General features: G+C 38.7%; 1 protein-coding gene across 1 annotated transcript in view; it reads left to right on the top strand.

Annotated features, from left to right (window-relative positions):
• TNIP3 (TNFAIP3 interacting protein 3) overlaps nt 1-20,538 on the top strand; it is a 136,244-nt gene that overhangs the window by 82,375 nt on the left and 33,331 nt on the right. Inside the window, exon 4 of the mRNA XM_033215145.1 lies at nt 1,851-1,971. Coding sequence (XP_033071036.1) covers nt 1,851-1,971 — 121 coding nt within the window. The remainder of the gene's footprint in view (nt 1-1,850; nt 1,972-20,538) is intronic.

Here is a 20,538-nt window from a genome sequence, read left to right as displayed (position 1 = left end):
GACCTTAGAAGTGGCTGATTCTAAACTAGAAAATTGTCAGGACTCTCTCCATCTTTCAGCTCCACATTTCTCTACCCATATGCTTCATTCTCAGTTTACTCCAGACATGGAGGAGAATCCCACTGGCCAAACTGAGATCAGTTGTTTACTCTTGGTCCAATCAGTTATAACCAAAAGGCGAGTTCAAGTCATACCAATGGAAACATGGCTGTCAGAGCCTACTCCTGTGAGCCACTCTCAGCGAAGGTGGTGGATTGAGCAGACAACCCTAGCAACCTCTGCCATACAGGCATTTAAATAGGCCATTCATCTAGTTATTTATTTTATTTGGAGACAACTTTGAGAAGTACTCCTGCAAGAACTCCTCCCTCGATCCAAGGGGTTATTTTCAGGGGGTGAGATATGATGAGGCAGGCAAAAATATATATATATTGTATATAATACATATTTTTATATGTAATATATATTTTATATATAATATATATTTATATATGTTATAAATAATATACATATAAAGAAAACATCACACAATTAATGCATTTTTCCTTGTGAGTTGTTTTTAATGAGAAAATTTCTCCATTATACCAACATCGTATAAAGCAGTAGTCCCCAACATTTTGGCACCAGGCACTGGTTTCATGGAAGACAGTTTTTTGGTGGACTGGGGCAGGGGTAGGATGGTTTCAAGTACTTTACATTGATTGTGCACTGTATTGGTATTATTATTATATTGTAATATATAATGAAATAATTATATAACTCACCATAATGTAGAATCAGTGGGAGCCCTGAGCTTGTTTTTCTGCAACTAGATGGTCCCATCTGGGGATGATGGGAAACAGTGACAGATTATCAGGCATTAGATTCTCATAAGGAGCAGGCAGCCTAGATCCCTCACATGTGCAGTTCACAATAAGGTTCACACAACCTAGACCCCTCACATGCGCAGTCCGCAATAGGGTTTGTGCTCCTATGAGAATCTAATGCCACTGCTGGTTTGACAGGAGGTGGAGCTCAGGTGGTAATGTGAGCCATGGGGAGGGGCTGTAAATACAGATGAAGCTTTGCTCACTTGCTTGCCTCTCACCTCCTGCTATGTGGCCCAGTTCCTAACAGACCCCAGACTGGCAGTGAGGTTGGGGACCCCTGGTATAAAGGAAAAATAAAAATTTGATTTGAGTAGGAAGCTCTGCTTTAAATCTTGGTGTGATCAGCTAATGGTCATGTGACTGTGAACAACTCCCTCTGAGAAGCAGCTGGACTAGATTCTCCTAAGGGGGCTTCCAGATACTCTTCAGCTGTAATATATTATTTCCATTTGGTGGCAAGTAGCTGCTTAGGGATTTGTTTTCAGGTTAATTGAAGACATACAGCAAAAATGGTTGAGACAGACTGTAGAATTCTATAGGTCTGAGTTTGATCTTGGCCCTGCCGATGCTTCAGTTTGATTTCACTTAAGTTAGTTAACTTCCTAAACTCAAGTTTACTTACCTGTCTAATGCAGGGGACAGTGGCTACTTTAATAGGTTGCTGTGCACATTGGATAAGAAAATGCATGAAAGAACCTAGCTCACTGTGAGTGTTCGATTCAATTCTTGCCATTTTTCTCAGACTGAAAATTCCTAAACTTGTCCGTATCTTTCTTTGTAAGAGAAAATCAAACTCTAATGCTCTTTCAAAGTGCTCTCATGGCATGCACTAATGAAAACATAATGAGATTAGAGTTTGGCAGATTGTTGAGAAGTATCATACATAAATAACACCTCCATGTCATCCATAAGCTCACTTTACACCTGAATAATTTTTAATTACCTTTGTATAACGTAACTTTCCCATGTCTTTCTGGGCAGATGTGAAAGCATGGAGCTGGACAAAAAAATCCGGGATCTGATTGAGAGAAATGCTTCTCCTCATCCAAAGGGATTCACCCCACAGGCCATGACAACTCACAGAAATCTGTGTTCTCCGAAGGTAAGAAAACACCTTTTTTCTCCTTATCTCGATTACCCTTCAGCAGTTTATTCACCAAGAAGAATTTGCGGGGACAGTCCCCAAGTCATTTACAGTCAGTCATGTACTTCCTTGTCAGCTGAGAGGATAAAGTAAAGCAGTATAAAGCTTCTCTCACACAGCCACTTCCTGTTACTAAAGAAATTCTTCAGTAGAAGAATTTGCTGGCACTTTCCGGTTTAAAGTGTCCAGGCAGCTGTGACTACAAGAAGGTGAGGAGATCATGCTACTAGAAAGAATGTTTAATGCAGGGATAACTCTTTTCTGGGAAGAAGTAACCCATTTTAAGTAAACCTGTTTAAATTGGGTTACCAAAATTAGCACAACTTATGTTAATGATTTTTTATAGTCGTTTTTGTTTCATTTTGTATTTTTGTAAGAAAAAGCAAGATTTCACTGATTAAAGGAGTTGTTTGACTTTGAACTTCCACTTGTTTCAGGGTATTCGTCTATGGTGCTTTAGATAAGCAAATAAAATTCAAGGGTAGGCTCAAGCTAGGAATTTTACAGATGACTTTCTTGACATACATCCTATGACAACATGAACTCTTAAACTCTAGTCCTCCCAATTAAAAACTATCTTTCATGATTCTTACTAAAAAAAAAAAAATCTAATGTGAGTAGTTTGAGGCTGGCATTTTAAAAAGTAATTTCTACTTCTTTTTAACAATAACATTAGTTCTTCTTTCTAAATAAGTTCTTACTCAGTGTAGAAAATGTATATGGATAAACACAGAAAACTGTAAAAATCATGTAGAGACAGATTTGCTGTGGAGATAATGGAGCATGGGCTCCCTTAAACAAATATTTACTTTTATAACTAATTTGCATCCATGAATTTGTTTCTTTTTTCCTTTAAAGGAAATCCCAGAATTGTATAGGCCTCAGGCTTCACTAAACATAGAACTGCCTCTGAAACCACCAGTAGGCTCACCACCTATAGAGACCATCTCTTAGCATTTGGGATATCTCTGTGTTTTACAGACACACACACATACACACACACACACCTGTCTTGTTAACTTACCCTTTTCACTTAATATTCTGTGGATACTCCTGTACCTCTTTTTTTCATTCACGTCATGAACAGTGTTGTGTGCTTTCTGCATTTAGTCATTTTTTCCTCTTTAAAAATTTACTTCTTCCTTAACGGGTTGTCTTTATGTTTGGAGTTACCGATGAATGTGTACTAATGGTTAAGAGGTCAAATAAGACCTCTTTCTTCTGTTTTCTTCTGCTCTTCTCATCCCAACACCAAGCCCTCACATATACACCTCTAACTCTCAACTAGAAATTTATTCCTTCATGAAAATGTGTGCTTTTTCCAGCCACCTTCTTGTCTAACTCCAGAAGGAAATTTTATGGTGATAATATCAATTCCCTCTGGTACCCTCATCCTCATATCCTCTCATTATCATCCTCTAAGACCCATTTGCTCATGACTGACCTCCTTGCAATTCTGTTCATTTATCTTCTTGTCGTCCTTTACATGATAAAAAACCTCTTCTACATCCTTATTACCATCCTCTTAGCTACAGGTTATGTCTCCTTTTGGGACTTCACTGAAACTTGTGTCTCTCTCTCTAAGACATTGATTCTTCTATGACCTAATTGAGGAAATTTGCTTGTTCTCCTGCAGTTCACACTTCTAGGCAAAGGGCAGCAGATTCTTAGCTAATGTTTTCTATTTTCTTTGTGAAGTATGAGGTAAAGACATCTACAGAGACTGAGAAGGTAAGAGGTGAGACCCAAGGCTTAAGAGAATTGGGGAAGATATGAAATGACTGTTGGAAGGCAGGGAGACAGAAGAGATAAGTAAAACTAAAATGAGTTGCAGAGTAGTAGTGAGGACCGAGTTGAGTTTGAAAACCACCACTGTATGATAAGACCAATCACTTAACAGTGTGGGGGTTCCTGTATCTCCAATCTCTCCATCACCTCTCACCAGCTCAAAATATGTACCATTTTCCTTCACTTCAAACATATATGAGACCTCATCTTCTTTTATGGGTAATGTTTGAACTCACTCTTACACAACATAGCCAAGCTCATTGATCACAGCATCCAAAACTTTCCCTCTCCTATCACACCATTAGTAACCTCTATCTGGATCAATCCAATGGTCATTTTGCATTTTACTTTTCACTTGTCTTCTTATTTGCATTTGACACTACTTAGTCTTTCAATTTTCTTAAAAAGTCTTACTCCATTGACATCTATAATATTAATCCCTAGACACCCTCACCACCCCTCCGTGCTTTTTTTCTCTGGTCTCTTCTTGTCACTCACCTTCACTGACTTCCCTTACGTCACCTACTTGTGCTATATTAGTGTTACTCAAGGATCTGTCCTGGGCTCATTAAACTACAAAACATATGACAATGACTCCAGACACATGTACCTACTAAACGTGGAGTGCTTTTCTACATGTACTTTCTTTCCACTCAGTCTTTCCTGAAGTGAATTCAATATTTTTCCTGCTATATCTGCTTGTCATCCCTCCCCTCCCCCAGCCACCAGATACACATTTTCTATGCTGGTGAATGAATCACTAGGCACCCAGTCATCCAAATTTGGGGGAATCCTGAATTCCTTCAGGGCCACCATGCTGCATGACTCAGGTGGCACCATTCACAGAATAGTGCCATCTTTCCTTCACTCTGGACCTTCCCTAAGAGAAGGTCTAATCTGCCTTCATTATATCTTTGGACTTTTTTCCTTTTCTTCGTTTTATCAACATAGATCTTACTGATGTACTTAAAACCTAAAAGTGCTTAAAACTTAAAAGTAGATCTCTTTACATATATCACTGAATCCAAATGCCTTTTCATCATATATACATTCCTCCAAGATACAGCTTCTGCCACATTTAGAACAAAACATTAGAAGAAGGATGTAATACTTGTTGGGGTAAATACGTATTGGGGTAGATACTTTATTTTGTTTGCTACCTACAACAACACTTAAATATGACTGTCTTTATCCACATTTTCCAGATGAGGAAACTAAAGTTCATAGAAATTTTAAAACATTACCTAAATTCACAAAGTTGTATCAGGATAGAAAGCCAAGTTTGTACATATTTTTCCTGTAGTGTTTTAGTGTCTTCTATATATTCTGCTGCTTCCCAAAGTGCACCCTGTGTTCTAGCTACCAATAAGCCTTTAACAAACCGTGAAGTTTCCTCTGCTATCATTTCACATGCTGTTTACTCTTTCTGGAAATCCTCGCTTCCTTGCCCATTTGATGAACTGCCTTTTTTTTTGAAACCTTTTCACCCTCTCTAGTCCCACATGGCATTACTCAGCCCCCTCCCTGCTTTGTCCTACATCTTTATCTTCTTTATATGTCAGTTATAGACTTCATAATTTTGCTTTTGTGATCACTTATGTATCTAAGTGTTTTCTCTCATATGAATTATGAGAGACTCATGGATTCCTTGATGATGGGGTATAAGTGTTCCATGAAGGTATAAAGTATCACAACATAGAATTTTCTAGAAAGCACCAGTAGTAAACAACTTGCTTGGTTTCATGAGACATGATAACACTGAATATACAATTGATTTATCCCTATAATTCCTTTACAAATAGTTCTCAGAGTCTGCAGGGGAGTACAAAATGTACACTCAAGCTCAATCTCTCAGTTCTTGTATGGAAGCTGCCATTTGGTCTTACCCATCCTGGTGTCATGAAGTTATTGACTGCTGAAAGTTTTCAGGTGCTCAAACTCCTTGCTTCTCAAAGTTTGCTATACTACTCTCAGGAGCACCGTTGGGTACCACTCACTATGCCAAGTGTGCTCAATGTGGAATATGTCTTTGAGAACTCCAAATGCAACCAAACACTATTGCTCTTGTGACCAAAGTGAAGAGACTTCTTCTTTTCTAACATTGGCTTGCACTTCCAGTGTTTGCCGGAGGGTCACAGTCCTTTCAGTTTGTCCTTGTTCGAGTTTTAGCTGCTATTGAGCACCTACTCTTGGCCAGCATTTTGCAAAGTATTTCTATTCATTAGCCCATTTCATCTTTACCCCTCTATGGATGGGGAAACTGGAGTTCAATGCGGCTAAACAATTTTCTCATGATTGTACAGCTAAGGGGATTTAGATTCTGGACCTAATCTCAAATCTGTCTAATGAAAACAATTGTCCTGTACTTTCTACTTTTAATTTTCCCTCCCTCACTTCAGAGTTATTTGAAGACTAGACCAGAGCTCCAGCTGGTGTCAGGAACGATACTGTCATCAGGCTAATTCCTCCTCTTTGAGCTTAAAGCACCAAACTTGGATCAAGCCACTGTGACTTGATTCTCTCTCCTGGGTAAATTATCCCAGAACAGCCCCCAGGAGTCTTCATTCTTTATCCCAATAGACCACTGGCATATCCTCCTCAGTTGTCCTCTGCAGGTATTTCAAATATTTGATTCTTTGAATAAACATGGCTTAGTTTCCAGGTGGAATCTCTGCTGAACTACTATTTACACAATAGCACTCTGCAGAAAGAAATCCTATATTCAACAAAACAAAGACCTTCACATTTTTGCTGAGATATCGATAGAAAGGGAAATATGTAAGAAAATTTCTATTTGGTTAAGACAAGGGTGAGCCAATGACAGGGACTGAAGAAGACTTCTCTTGTTTTCACACTGAATGAAGTTGGCCTAAGAACAATAAGGTAGGTTCCCTTTCCAGGAGAAGGAAGTTGGTTTCTTTATGACTTTATGGGATATGAAGGGTGCGACTGAATAAAAGAGATATTATTTAGTGAAAGAGTCTGAGATATATGTCAAGTTCCCTTTTTGTTCAGCTACTATTGCCAAGAATATGTAAAGAAGAAGAATTACTATAAGAGAAATGAACAGACTGACTCACTGCTTTGAGGAAACAGAAAACCACTATTGATGAACATGAGGAACTCCATGAGCATGAAAGTATGCTTTCATATTCTGGGACAGTTGAAGAAGTAGAAAGTTAGTAATCAAAGGTCATTTAAAGTCTTGTAGGCAAAGGAAAAATAATTACCTAAATGAGAATGACATTAAGGTTCCAATATGAATGTTAAATGAAAGCTATATATAACCAAGTTATTGTCCAAGTACTATGAGAAAATTATGAAAATAATATATGAACCTGCAGTCATATATCTTCAAATACAAAAGAAAGGGACAGGATACTTGAATTGTATTTCTTGGGTAAACAAATACAGTTCCAATAATGCTTGAAAACAAGGATGAAACCTGGGAATGAAAGGGAAAAATGCCCAAATTTTAAGCAGATCCTGCCAGGATTGAATTTACCTAAAAGCCCCATCCTGTCTTTGGATTCCATTGCTTCTGGTTTTAACTTAGAGGCAGAACTAGAAATGGGCTTTTAATTACTTTTGATACAAGTTCAGGGAGGAACTCCCAGTGGCTGGGGACAAATTCTAGACCTGGACACTCTTCCCAAGGTAAAAAGCCTTGAGAAATTGCTTTGGTTGGTTCCGAGATTAATATGTACTCATGACACTTTAAAAGATTGTGAGGGAAAATCTTCTTGCAAACTACCGTAAATTGACACACGTTTTCTGTAACCACGCTGTTGGGAAAAAAAAATCTGGCTTTCCTTTTCTTATTTCCCTTTTGTTGAAAGCTGTTTTCTTTTTTTTTTTTTTAATCAAAATCTTATTTTCTTATCTGTACAATGGGTTGTGATAATTATACAAAGTGAGTGAAAGTGCACTCTGTAAATATAAAGTGCTAAATCAACACAACACTATCATCATCATCATCATCATCATCATCATCATCATCATCACAATGCTAGTAGGATGAGCTTGAGTTTCAAAATTTTCTTTAATGGTTTTCTCATACAATAACTGACTTCCTCTTTGGATCTCATTATCTAATTTCAAAGGTTGTAGCTGTGGAATGTTTTGATCTATTTTTTCTGCTAGAAAAAAAAAATGTTGCATTGTTGTGTGAGGATCTGTTAAGCTTTCATTGGGAAACCTTTGGATACCTGGCTGAAAAGCTCTGCCTGCAAACTCTCAGGCAGTGAGGAACCTGTCAGCTCAGCTGCTATACCTTATGCATTTGAAACTCATTACTGGCAACATAGGTGAAGTTATTTAAATGAACCATGTATCTTTCTATTATCTGTAAAGCTTGGCTCTTAGTGTTTAGTCTTCTGATTCTGAAAGTTTTATAAACCCTCCAAATTAAACAGATTAGTGGATAAATAGGCCAGGTTGTATTTCCCAAAATATCACCATAGAGTTAATTTGATCCCATGGTTAATTTATGACATATTTCTCCTTCCATTCATTACAAGGATTTTTAAAGGATTCCACTCTACATGAATATCAGGTATACATCCAGATAAGGATATCTTGCTTCATATGCCCAGCTTGAACTCTATATTCTAATAAAGTACACCACCAGACATCCCAGGAAAACAGAGACATAGGTCTGTGAACTAAAATTGGATCCTAAGACCAAATAATTAAAACTCATAAATATTAAGGAGAGAAAATATTTCCCTAACTTTTGAAAGCCACTCACCCGTTTGGCAGAAATTTCTATACAGGACAGAAGAAGTGGTGCAACGGGGATATAAACTGAGGCTCCATTCTTGTTGATAAATAAGGCACACTTTTGAGTAGGATGCTTTCTATTTACTCAGAGGTCATCTGTTCTACCACTGGGAGAATTTGTCCCATGTTCCACAAAAGAAAGAGTTACAAAAAACTGGGAGATGCAGATTATCTTTTGGAAGATGTAAGCAGTAGTTAGAAGAGGATTCTCTCTGCCTCAGTGAACACAACAGTCCGGGCAGTTCCAGTTTGGGTTAATGAGGTGGGCGGGGGAGCAGACGACAACACTGGGGGGCTTGGTGGTGGAAGTAATCAAGACTTGAAGTGAAAAGTGGCATCTGTGTGGAAATTATAAATGTTAATTAGAAGAATATAAGTCTTCCTAGAACCCTACGAAGAGAAGAAAAAGCACTTGAGGTCTCAGGGTTTCTACTGAATGGACATTTATTATTACTTTTGGAATTATCACTCCACCTTTGTCTTCTTCCAGACTTGCATGACTTCAGTAAGTAAATCTGAAGAAGTTTTGGATAGGTATTCCTTTTAATGTAAGAAGAAGAACAGCATAGGCCTGTGGGTTGGGAAATGTATAAACTCATGACAACGTTAAGTAAGCAAAATATTGGGCTTGAGAGATACCATAAATAACGTATTCATAAGAGTTGTTTAGCAAATGTGTTCATGATGTTCTTGATCTGTTTAGCTTTGTGACAGGATGTGGATGTCTCTTAGGGACATCTCAGCCCGAGCTGGGTTTTGGAATCTAATGCATCAATAAGTCTTCTTTCTCAAGTAAGCCTTCTTATTTCTAGTTTGATTGAAAATATTTTTGAATGGGTATGGGAACAGTACTAGCAAAATGGACACTGTAAGCTCTTGCTGAAGAATGTTCATGTCATTCTCATGTCCTCCTTCTAGATGAAATGTAACAAAAACGCTTTTTACTTTATTTTGTACTTGTGGTGAGAGTGAGGCATAACTCACAAAGTATGTAAATATGTTTTCTTATGGGACTCTAGAATAAGTAGCAAAAAAATAAGATCAATTATTCCTTTTTTTTCCAGTGAAGAAGATAGCTATTCTGACTTCTTTTTAAAATAAATGTTTGTCATTAAAACTGAGTTAGCAAATGTTTACAATTTTTTAGGCTAGCATATTGGGAGATTTTTTTTTTTGAGTCAGGCCTATTTTCAGACAAAACACTTCTGTTATGTGTTCTTTGTATCACCCATGTTTTGAGTACTCACCATTAGCCTTTCCATATACCTGTATCATCTTTATATGCACATGTTCTTTCTTATTTTTTTAAAATTTTGCTTATTATTATTATTATTTTAGAGACAGAGTCTTGCTCTGTCACCCAGGCTGGAGTGTAGTGGTGCAATTATGGCCCACTACAGCCTCAACCTTTTGGGCTCATGTGATTCCTCCATCTCAGCCTCCCAAAGTGTTGGGATTATAGGTGTCAGTCACCATGCCTAGTCTCTGAATTTTTATAATTATAACTTTTGGTATTTAAAAATAGTGTCTAAATCTATAGATACAGTGTTGAAATATATTGCCTCAGGAAAAGGGTAGTTCTCTTTCACCTGAAGTATCCAAGCTAATCTGGACAACCCCTTGGCAGGAATGATGCAGAAAAGATTCCATCATCAATGGAGTGGTCCCCTCTAATGTTCAGATTTTATATTCAGAAAACAGAAAATACAACTGAGATGTGCCTTTTGCTCATCTTCATATTCTAGTACTAAGCACAATACTTGGTCCACAGACAATAATCAATAAGTATTTAATATAAGAATGCATACATTGGCTGGGTGCAATGGCTCACACCTGTAATCCCAGCACTTTGGGAGGCAGAGGTGGGTGGATCACTTGTGGTCAGGAGTTTGAGACAAGCTTGGCCACAGTGGAAACTCTATCTCTACTAAAAATACAAAAAAATTAGCTGGGTGTGGTGGCGCACACCTGTAATCCCAGCTGCTCGGAAAGCTGAGGCAGGAGAATTGCTTAAACTCGGGAGGCAGAGGTTTCAGTGAGCCGAGATCTCACCATTGCACTCCAGCCTGGGCAACAAGCCAGACTCCATCTCAAAGAAAAAAGTGCATACATGAACGAAGGTGAACTCAACACATGAGCAAAGTACAAGAGAAAAACAGAATGATCTGCATTGCTATAAAATGATCAGCAGCTAATTTCCTTCCAGAGAAAAGAATTTTTTAAAAAAAACTCAAACACAGATTACAGTTTTAAAAGGCTGAATTTCTCTTTTCTAACCACTACAATTTTTGAAGGCTGAGTTTCTCTTTTCTCATTACTACAGTTTTTAAAGACTGAATTTCTCTTTTCTGACCACTAATTTCTATTTTGGAAATGGAAATTAATCTCTAGGCAAGCAGTAGTGGGAATTTGTTAAGATTTTGTTTGGATACAACATCAAAGGTCAAGCTACCTCATATCTATCCTTCAAAAAATGCTTAATTCCCGTAAAACTTCCCTGAATCATATTCCTAATGGCTTGGGCCCCCGCATTGCTTTTCCATCACTGGCAAATGATGTCTCCTGCTATAATTTTTAGGTGTGTTATTTATGTCTACCAACATAGATCAAAGATTCTTTGGGGGAAGTAAACCAGGAAGACTAAATGAACTCTGATATGGGTTCAGCCACCCATTTGTTACATCATAATTGTGAGCAAGTCATTTGCCATCTCTAAATTCAACTTTGTCCTCATTAACATTAAAGATGCCTCTTCTTATAGGGCTGTTATGAAGTTCAGATTGAAGCAAATAAAGTATTTTAAACCACATAACTCCTTAGTACAAAATAGTAATTTTATTTGTTTTCTAAACTAAATTTAGTTCCATTCTAGGAACTGTAGCTTGTCCTTTGGAAAATAATTTATCTAGTTGACTGCAGAAAATTTCAGTCACTTCAGTGTTTTCTCGGGCAATTTATATTTTCTGTGCAGTGGTATGCAAGAATTCTACCCTATCCCTTCATGTAATGGTACCTAGGGGTTTGTGGAACAGATTTTGTGAAATAATCTGGGTGAAATAGGGTTGCCAGATGTGGCATATAGAAATATAGGATGTTCACCTAAATTTAAATTTCAGATAAATGGCAGAATATTGTATGGGACAAACATGCAAAAAACTGTTGTCTATCTGAAATTCAAATTTGACTGGATATCATGTATTTTTCTGGCAACTTTGGGGTGGAGATATCAGGGCTACAGTGATCCCCCATCTGACATTGCTATTGGCACTGATGTAGTCTATCCCTTACAGATTTTTGTCACTGGCCTATATCCTCACTGGCAATCACTAAAGCATCCAGGTCACTCAGCACATCTCTTATCCTTAGGGTCATGTGGTAAACACTACATCCTCCTCAGTTTGACTCTGAGGCCCCCTCAAACCCTCAGTTAGCCACTCTTTCATCCTTCTCAGGAGCATAGGAAATTTCTGGCTCTGCTTCCACACCACTCTAGGGTTGAGTTGTCTCAGGACCTCTCTACTTAGACAAGTTGTAAGGCCATGTCACAGCCGTGTACCATGGTGGTGTGGAGAAATTCTCTTCAAGGCGTGTACCTTCCCTGGACTTAACCCAGTTAGTAAGGCTGGAGCTGACTCTGCTCTTTGATGTTCAATGTAAGCAATTTGGAAGATGATAGATGAGTACCTAGAAGTAGGGGAATAGGGGCCAGGTGTGGTGTGGCTCCTGCCTGTAATCCCAGCACTTTGGGATGCTCAGGCAGGTGGATCATTTGAGGTCAGGAGTTCAAGACCAGCCTGACCAACATGGTGAAACCCTATGTCTACCAAAAATACAAAAAAATTAGCCGGGCATGGTGGTTCATGCCTGTAGTCTCAACTCTCAACTTGGGAGGCTGAGGCAGGAGAATCGCTTGAACCTGGGAAGCAGAAGTTGCAGTAGGCCAAGATCGCATCACTGCACTCCAGCCTAGGTGACAGTGTGAGACTTCATCTCAAAAAAGAGGAGGAAGAAGAAGGAGGAGGAGGAGGAGGAGGAAGGAGGAGGAGGAGAAGAAGAAGAAGAAGAAGAAGAAGAAGAAGAAGAAAGAAGAAGAAGAAGGAAGAAGAAGAGAAGAAGAAGAGAAGAAGAAGAAGAAGAAGAAGAAGAAGAGAGAAGAAGAAGAAGAAGAAGAAGAAGAAGAGAAGAAGAAGAAGAAGAAGAAGAAGAAGAGAGAAGAAGAAGAAGAAGAAGAAGAAGAAGAAGAAGAAGAAGAAGAAGAAGAAGAAGAAGAAGAAGAAGAAGAAGAAGAAGAAGAAAGTAGTAGGGTAGTAGGGCTGCATTTCCTCATGAGAACTGAGAAACATCCAGGCAGTACTCTTTTTGCCTGATTCATTTTCATTTTCCTGGGGCATGAAACCTTTACTCTTCTGGGGCAGATGGTGAAAGTGGTAAGGACAGGTTACACTGACTCTTCATCTACTCATTTTTTAAATCAGTTATTCTTAGTATAAGTTTTTATGCCTTAATTCAGACTTTTCCCCTAACATTTTATCATGAACATTTCAACATGTAGCAAAGTTGAAAGAATTGTGTGGTATACGCATATGCCCACCATCAAAATTCTGCCATGAACATGAACATTTTACTCTACTTGTTCACCATTTATTCATCCATCTATCCATCCCTCTTTTAATGCATCAACTCATGTTACTTTTTGAGGCATTTCAAAATAAATTGCACAAAATAAATTAGCCTAAAATCTTTAAAAATTGTTTTGAAAACATTAGCTCTTGAAATTCAAAGATTTGATTTTCCAGATGGTATCTAGAGTTTGGAGAGTCTATTTTGAAATGCAAAGGCCAAACAGGGGCTGTTCTCCTCTTTTTATTCTACGACAAACTTAATCTGACAAAAGATATCCCTTACTGGCAAGGCATGGTGGCTCATGCCTATAATCTCAGTACTTTGGGAGGCTGAGATGGGCAGATCACCTGAGGTCAAGAGTTTGAGACCAGCCTAGACAATGTGACGAAACCCCAACTCTACTAAAAGTACAAAAATTAGCAGGGCGTGGTGGCAGGCACCTGTAATCCCAGCTACTTGAGAGGCTAAGGCAGAAGAATTTCTTGAACTCGGGAGGCGGAGGTTGCAGTGAGCTGAGATCATGCCACTGCACTCCAGCCTGAGTGACAGAGCAAGATTCCTTCTTTAAAAAAAAAAAAAAAAATCTCTTACCGAGCAAAGAAAGAATTAGCTACATAAAACAAAAGAATAGTGTGTGTTTTGGAGGATCATCAGTTAATACTTCAATATATTAACTTGTAAGATCTTAGAAAGCACCATGAAAATGTAGAAAATATCATTAAAGACAACAGTTCTGCCTTTTAAATTTTTTCCCATAGCACATCTAATTATTTATATTTTTTATTTATTAAATAGTAATCAAAATCAAGTAAAAAATTTTAAGAGGCATTTGTATGAACGCTAAAGAATATTGATCACATAACCAAAATAGGATAAAGTAAAATATTTGCCTATAAAATGAATAAAAAGAAAATACACGGAAACAGGCCAGCTCTTTAAACACGTGTTACAGTCCTACCTGATCATTTCTGGTTTGGAGGCAAAGCCTGTAACTTTGTGTATCCCTGTGATCATTGTGTGTTCTGGACTGTGTTCTGAAAAGCAGGGATGTGCTATGATTTTGTACTATAGATTCATACATAAATGGACCCATTCAATAAAAATGTATTGTACTACTACTCTGTACCCTGAAGGTACTGTGGTAGTTCCCAAGGCTAAAATGATAAATACTGACCTCATCTTCAAGAAGCTTATAGCAACTCAGAGGAGAAAGGTACATACAATTAACAACTGCTTTACAATAAGTGCGAGAGTTAATGCTTCACAAAGCACCATGAGATCTCAGAAAGGAAGTAGCTAACTCCACTCTGGAGGACTAGGGGAGCCTTCTCAGAGGAGCTGATGGTCAAGGTGAGTCAGATTGTTTACTGCTTTGTGGGGCAGTCAGAAATCTTTAAACATGGATTTCACAAAGTCTGCAGTTTTATAGAGGCTACAGACTCGTCAACAAAAGCCGATTTGCCTTCTAATGTATCTGATGTGCCCTAAAAACTAAAAATGTATAATCAAAACAGACTGCAAACAACCTCACTATATTGCATAGGAGCATTGTTTCAGAGTTCCAACCAGGAGGGACATGAGCATATATCCCCCAAGAGGCTGTGGAATCTGTGACACCTCATCCCCTGACTCTGCTTGTTCAAAACCAGGTTTGGGGGAACAAAGAGAGGTGATTTACTAGTTGGAAGCCAAAAAGTTGAAGTTTCTGATCTTTAGATCTCGTATCTCTTGAGAAGATACCTGATTTGAGAACATCATAAATTTGTTTCAGGGTAAAGAAGGCAATTTGTGTGTGTCTGAGTCCCACGTGAACATGCGCAGGCACTAAAATGGCACTACTTTAGCCTCGAGAAATACAGAGTGAACACAATACACAAAAGTTGCTAGCATGGAGTTTACAATCTAGTGTCAGGAGGCAATCAACAAAAAGAAGAAAAAAATATAGTGCTATGGAAAAATAAAGCAGGAAAGGTGAATGGGAAGTGCTGGGGTGGAGAGCAATTTTACATTGGGAGGCCAAGTAAAGACTCGGTAAACAGATGTCACTTACACCATTATCTATCAAAGGTCGGGGGATGTACCATGTGGACATCTAGGGAAAAGATAGTTCTAGGCAAGAGAAAGCAGGTTCAAGGGGCAACACTGTGGCCAGGACATGGCACAGAATGAACTAACAGAAGGATACCAAGAATGAGGTCAGAGGGCCCTGGGCTAGATTGTGTAGGACCTTGCTAGCCACTGTAAAGAGTTCTGCTTTCACTCTGAGTGACATGGGAAGCCACTGAAAGGTTCTGAGCACGAAATGACATTTTAAAAGCCTCACATTGGCCACTGTATTAATAATGGGTCGGGGGGGCGAGTAGGAGCAAAAATAGAAGCAGGAAAGCCCTTAGGTTATCGCAATAATCCAGCTAAAAGATGATGGTGAATTGGTGTCAATGCAAAAATGCCAATCATCTTGCGCAGGGTCACATAACTAGCAAGTGGTGGAACTAGGTTTGACAAACAGTCAGAGATCAGTCACTGCTGGATACGCTCTTAAAAATGTTCCTATGAATAAAATCAGGAAGCAAATATTAAAGTCCTCATTTTGAAAAAGTTATTAAAAGGCATTTTTTTTTTTGAGAAGTTGAGGTGGGAGGATTATTTGAGGCCAATAGTTCAAGACCAGTGTGGGCAATATAGTGAGGCCCCATCTCTACAAAAATTTAAAAGGTAAAAATAGCCAGGTGTGGTGGTATACAACTGTAGCTACTCAAGACGCTGAGGCAGCTGGATTGCTTGAGCCCAGGAGTTGGAGCTTACAGTGAGCTATGATTTCACCACTGTACTCCAGCCTGTACTACAGAATGTAACTCTGTCTCAAAAACAAAACAAAACAAAAAAATAGAAAACAAAAAAGAAAAAGGCTGGGTATGTTGGCTTATGCCTGTAATCCCAGCACTTGGGGAAGGCCAAGGCAGGTGCATCACAAGGTCAGGAGTTCGAGACCAGCCTGGCCAATATGGTGAAACCCTGTCTCTACAAAAAAATTAGCTGGGTGTGGTGGCACATGCCTGTAATCCCTGCTACTTGGGAGGCTGAGGCAGGAGAATTACTTGAACCCGGGAAGCAGAGGTTGCAATGAGGTGAGATTGTGCCACTGCACTCTAGCCTGGGTGACAGAGCAAGACTCTGTCTCAAAAAAAAAAAAAAAAAAAAAAGGTAAGTTTATTTCACCTTGCCACTTGCTCATTAAACTGAGAAGTCTCTAGGCTTTTGTGGTAATGTGTTCCTCCCCTGTCTAGATATATTTTCAAAAAGCCTACAAAATGTTCAGGTAGATTGGATACAGGCTGTAAGAGAAAGAGGAGTCAAGGATGACTCCAAGATTTTCAATCTGGAGAATAAAAGGTGTTATTAATTGTAAGAAGGAAGGCAAGTTTTGCAGGGAAAATCATAAACTAAGTTATCCTGATCAAACAGGTCAGGTAAAGAAGAAAGCAACTACCTGTAATCCCAGCACTTTGGGAGGCCGAGATGGGCGGATCACGAGGTCAGGAGATCGAGACCATCCTGGCTGACACAGTGAAACCCCGTCTCTACTAAAAAATACAAAAACTAGCCAGGCGTGGTGGCCGGCGCCTGTAGTCCCAGCTACTCGGGAGGCTGAGGCAGGAGAATGGCGTGAACCCGGGAGGCGGAGCTTGCAGTGAGCTGAGATCCGGCCACTGTACTCCAGCCTGGGTGACAGCAAGACTCCGTCTCAAAAAAAAAAAAAAAAAAGAAAGCAACTATTATGCATACAAGCGGAGATGACAATTAAGCAATTAATATAGGAGTCTCGAGTCCAGGGGTATGGTCCATTCCTAGTGCCCCTGGTGAACTGATTGCTAAATATTTTGATTGTTACAAGCTGTTAAAATAAACATTTTGAATATTAGTTTTGCTAATATTATTACATTGCAATATTAACTACATTGCAGTTTCCAATCTCTCCCATTTAATACATGATGAACTAAAACCAATTAAAAAACCACTTTGATCATGTAATTCCTTTGCCCAAAGGTCTTTTGTAACTCTCTATGGCCTATAAGATCAACATGTCTTAATCTGAAATTAAAATATTTTATGTTTTCATCCAAATCAACTTTAGAAATGCCACATGGACCCTATTCTAGTTAAACTGGATTTGTCAGAATCCTTCATACCTAGGTTTGCCCAGTTGTGTTCTGTTTCTTACTTTGCTCCCTTTACAGCATTTATAGCTCAGCTTTCACTCTCTATCAAAATCCTATCTACCCTTCAAGGCCCAGCAGAAACTCTGACTCTTTCCATAGCTATTAAAGGTGAGAGTGAACACTCTGTCCTCTGAATTCTTACAGGCTTTATTGTCTCTATCATTTATTTCCCAGTTCTCATTTACTGTTTAGTTTTTCAAGTATATATATTGACACACACACACAGCCACACACATGTGTGTATGTATATGTACATTTCATCATAAGCAGGGAATTTTGCTTTTGTTTTCCTTTGGAACCCACACAATGTCAAGTACAGAGTGAGTGATGCATAAATTGTGCGTTTCCCTTTCCTTTTGTCATACTATTTGTTTCATAAATAATTTGATTGATGGTCCTATCTTTAGAGTCAAATTGTTATTACTATCTAAGCTCACATAGCAACCCTAGGAGAATACTATTACTATCCCATTGTATAAAATGGAAATTGAGCCTTAGAGACCTTAAGCATCTTAGATGACCAAATTCACAAGCAGGGAGTGGTAGAGCCAGTTGTAAATCCAGATCACATTCTAGAGCTAGATCTTCTAGTCATTACTGATCCTTTCTTTCCTACCTACATAGCACATACACTTAAAAATTCATGCAAATAGATTCAGGAAACAAACAAGGTTTTTCAGCTCCCATTCTAAAAGCATACAAAGGAAAAAGCCATGTTTCTTTTACCTGCCAAAGAATGCTTCTGATAACTTATAGAAATATGGTGCTCTCCTCTTGGACTAATTTTAAGATAATTATTGTCCACTAGAATGATGGTTACAGACCAGTGACTGGTAATCCTTGTTCCTTTACCACATTTCCCTTTCTTAATTTTAATTTTAATTTTATTTCCTCTGTATAATATTTTAGTGACTTCAAAAATGAAGACTCTTCACAATAGCCTTGGAAACATGGAATGACACCTCTGTTTCTCTGAAAATGATTTCAGCTAGCGAGACTTCTCATGAAACAAAGCTTGACTCAAAGCCAGACTCTTAAAATATGTGGCACAGCCGGGCGCGGTGGCTCAAGCCTGTAATCCCAGCACTTTGGGAGGCCGAGATGGGCGGATCACGAGGTCAGGAGATCGAGACCATCCTGGCTAACCCGGTGAAACCCCGTCTCTACTAAAAAATACAAAAAACTAGCCGGGCAAGGTGGCGGGCGCCTGTAATCCCAGCTACTCGGGAGGCTGAGGCAGGAGAATGGCATAAACCTGGGAGGCGGAGCTTGCAGTGAGCTGAGATCCGGCCACTGCACTGCAGCCTGAGCCACAGAGCGAGACTCCGTCTCAAATATATATATATATATATATATATGGCACAATGTGAGAGGGATGGAGGTGAAGTGAAGAGAGCATGTGTAACAAAAAAGACCCAATTAATTCTTAGGGATGGCCTATTGAAAGTCTTGTTTTTCTGAAACCAAACTTGTAGTTCTTCAAAAGAGTTATTACTTATTCATAAATAATCATATGGCTCTCTTGAGCTAATGGAAAACCTGTTTGTTGTTTATCTGCATAGTAGAAGAGGAAAATGAATTGTAATGAAAGATATAAAGGTATAGAATTTCCGTTTAATAGAAGCCATCGCACCTAACAATGTATGTGCATCAGGATACTTTACAGGGGAGACTCAAGAGGCACAATGCCAAGGATGGTATTTCCTGGCAAGAAAATGTTCTTCTGACCCACTTTTCTGGGTCAATGTTACCACATCCCTAGTTTATTACTACCAAATACAAAGTTAAAGCTGAAGGGAACCTTAAACTGTATAAAACTGTGGAATGTGTATGTGCGTGGTATGTTTCAGAAGAAAAATATTTTTACAATAGAGTTTTCTTTTTCTTTTCTGATGAGCAGATTTTAGCGTTGATAAAGTGTCAGTTCAGGAAATCGCCGCCTCTATACCCTAAAGTCAGATTTTTTGTGAATTGTAACTTTTACTTTCAGAACCCTGAATGAACAATTTGACTCCTACCTGTATTTTTGGATTTTGCCTTAAAGCAGCGTCACTCCCTTTCACTCAAGCATAGACCAAAACATAACAAGAAACCAGAAGAAAGTACACATACACACACACACACACACACACACACACAAACTAGCAAAAAGTTCATCGATTTGGTATATCATTATATAGATATTCATCCATTTATTCATGTAGCAAAATGTGTTGAACGCCTGCTGTGTGCCAGACAGCTCAGTGCCTGGCTGCTGTGGACACAGAGATGAATACAGGAACATGGAAATATGTAATCATAATGCATGATGAAGGGCTCTTCTTAGCGGATTAGAGGAGGTCAAGAGGAGATCAGAAGGAAATAGAAGCACTGACTGTAGGTTTCTCCAGCCACAAGGCTGGATGGAGAGCCCAGAGAGGAGACATCTGAAGTGGCAAGAACGGCATGAACAGAGCTCAGGGGCGTAGAACCAGCTCACTCATTTCAGGAAAGGGAGGTCAGTCAGGATGGTTGGAGTACAGGGGAGAGTTGGAGAGTAGGGGGAGATATTCAGGAGAAATGGGAGGGCCAAATGTGGGACACTCAATCACTCCCTTTTGAATTTTAGGAATTTAAGGCTTTATCCTATATATATGTGAATATCTCGTAGGCAGGTCTAATGAAGTTAAATGATTGACTACAAATTCTTTTCTCCTTTTAGTTACACATTCTTTCCCTTTTTGTATTCCTTGCCTCTTTTTTTTGTTCCAAGTCCAACATGAGGTCTTCTGTTTCATCACAGTTCATTTATGTAGCTCCAAGTATCTGCCATTTCCACGCTTTTATCTGTACCACCCAGTAGTGCTCCATTACCTCAAGGCCCCTAAAATGACAGCAGTCAACTAATTAAAACTAAAAAGATTCTTCATGAGAAGATTTCACTTCAAATGAGTCATGGAGAAAATCTGGACTTGATTTATAGAAAAGACAGTCTTAAACTTGAGAGGCAAGTTTAACCTTTCTGCCAATATAGAAGATTAGATTTGCAAACAATTCCCATTTTCTTTATGATGAATTATTTTCCCTTTTATTTCTATAACAATTAGTGGCACTTATAGAATTATTTATGACT

Source organism: Trachypithecus francoisi, unplaced genomic scaffold (assembly GCF_009764315.1).
Source record: "Trachypithecus francoisi isolate TF-2019V2 unplaced genomic scaffold, Tfra_2.0 Lachesis_group1, whole genome shotgun sequence".
Classification (NCBI taxonomy): Eukaryota; Metazoa; Chordata; class Mammalia; order Primates; family Cercopithecidae; genus Trachypithecus; species Trachypithecus francoisi.
This window is presented reverse-complemented; position numbering and strand designations above follow the sequence as displayed.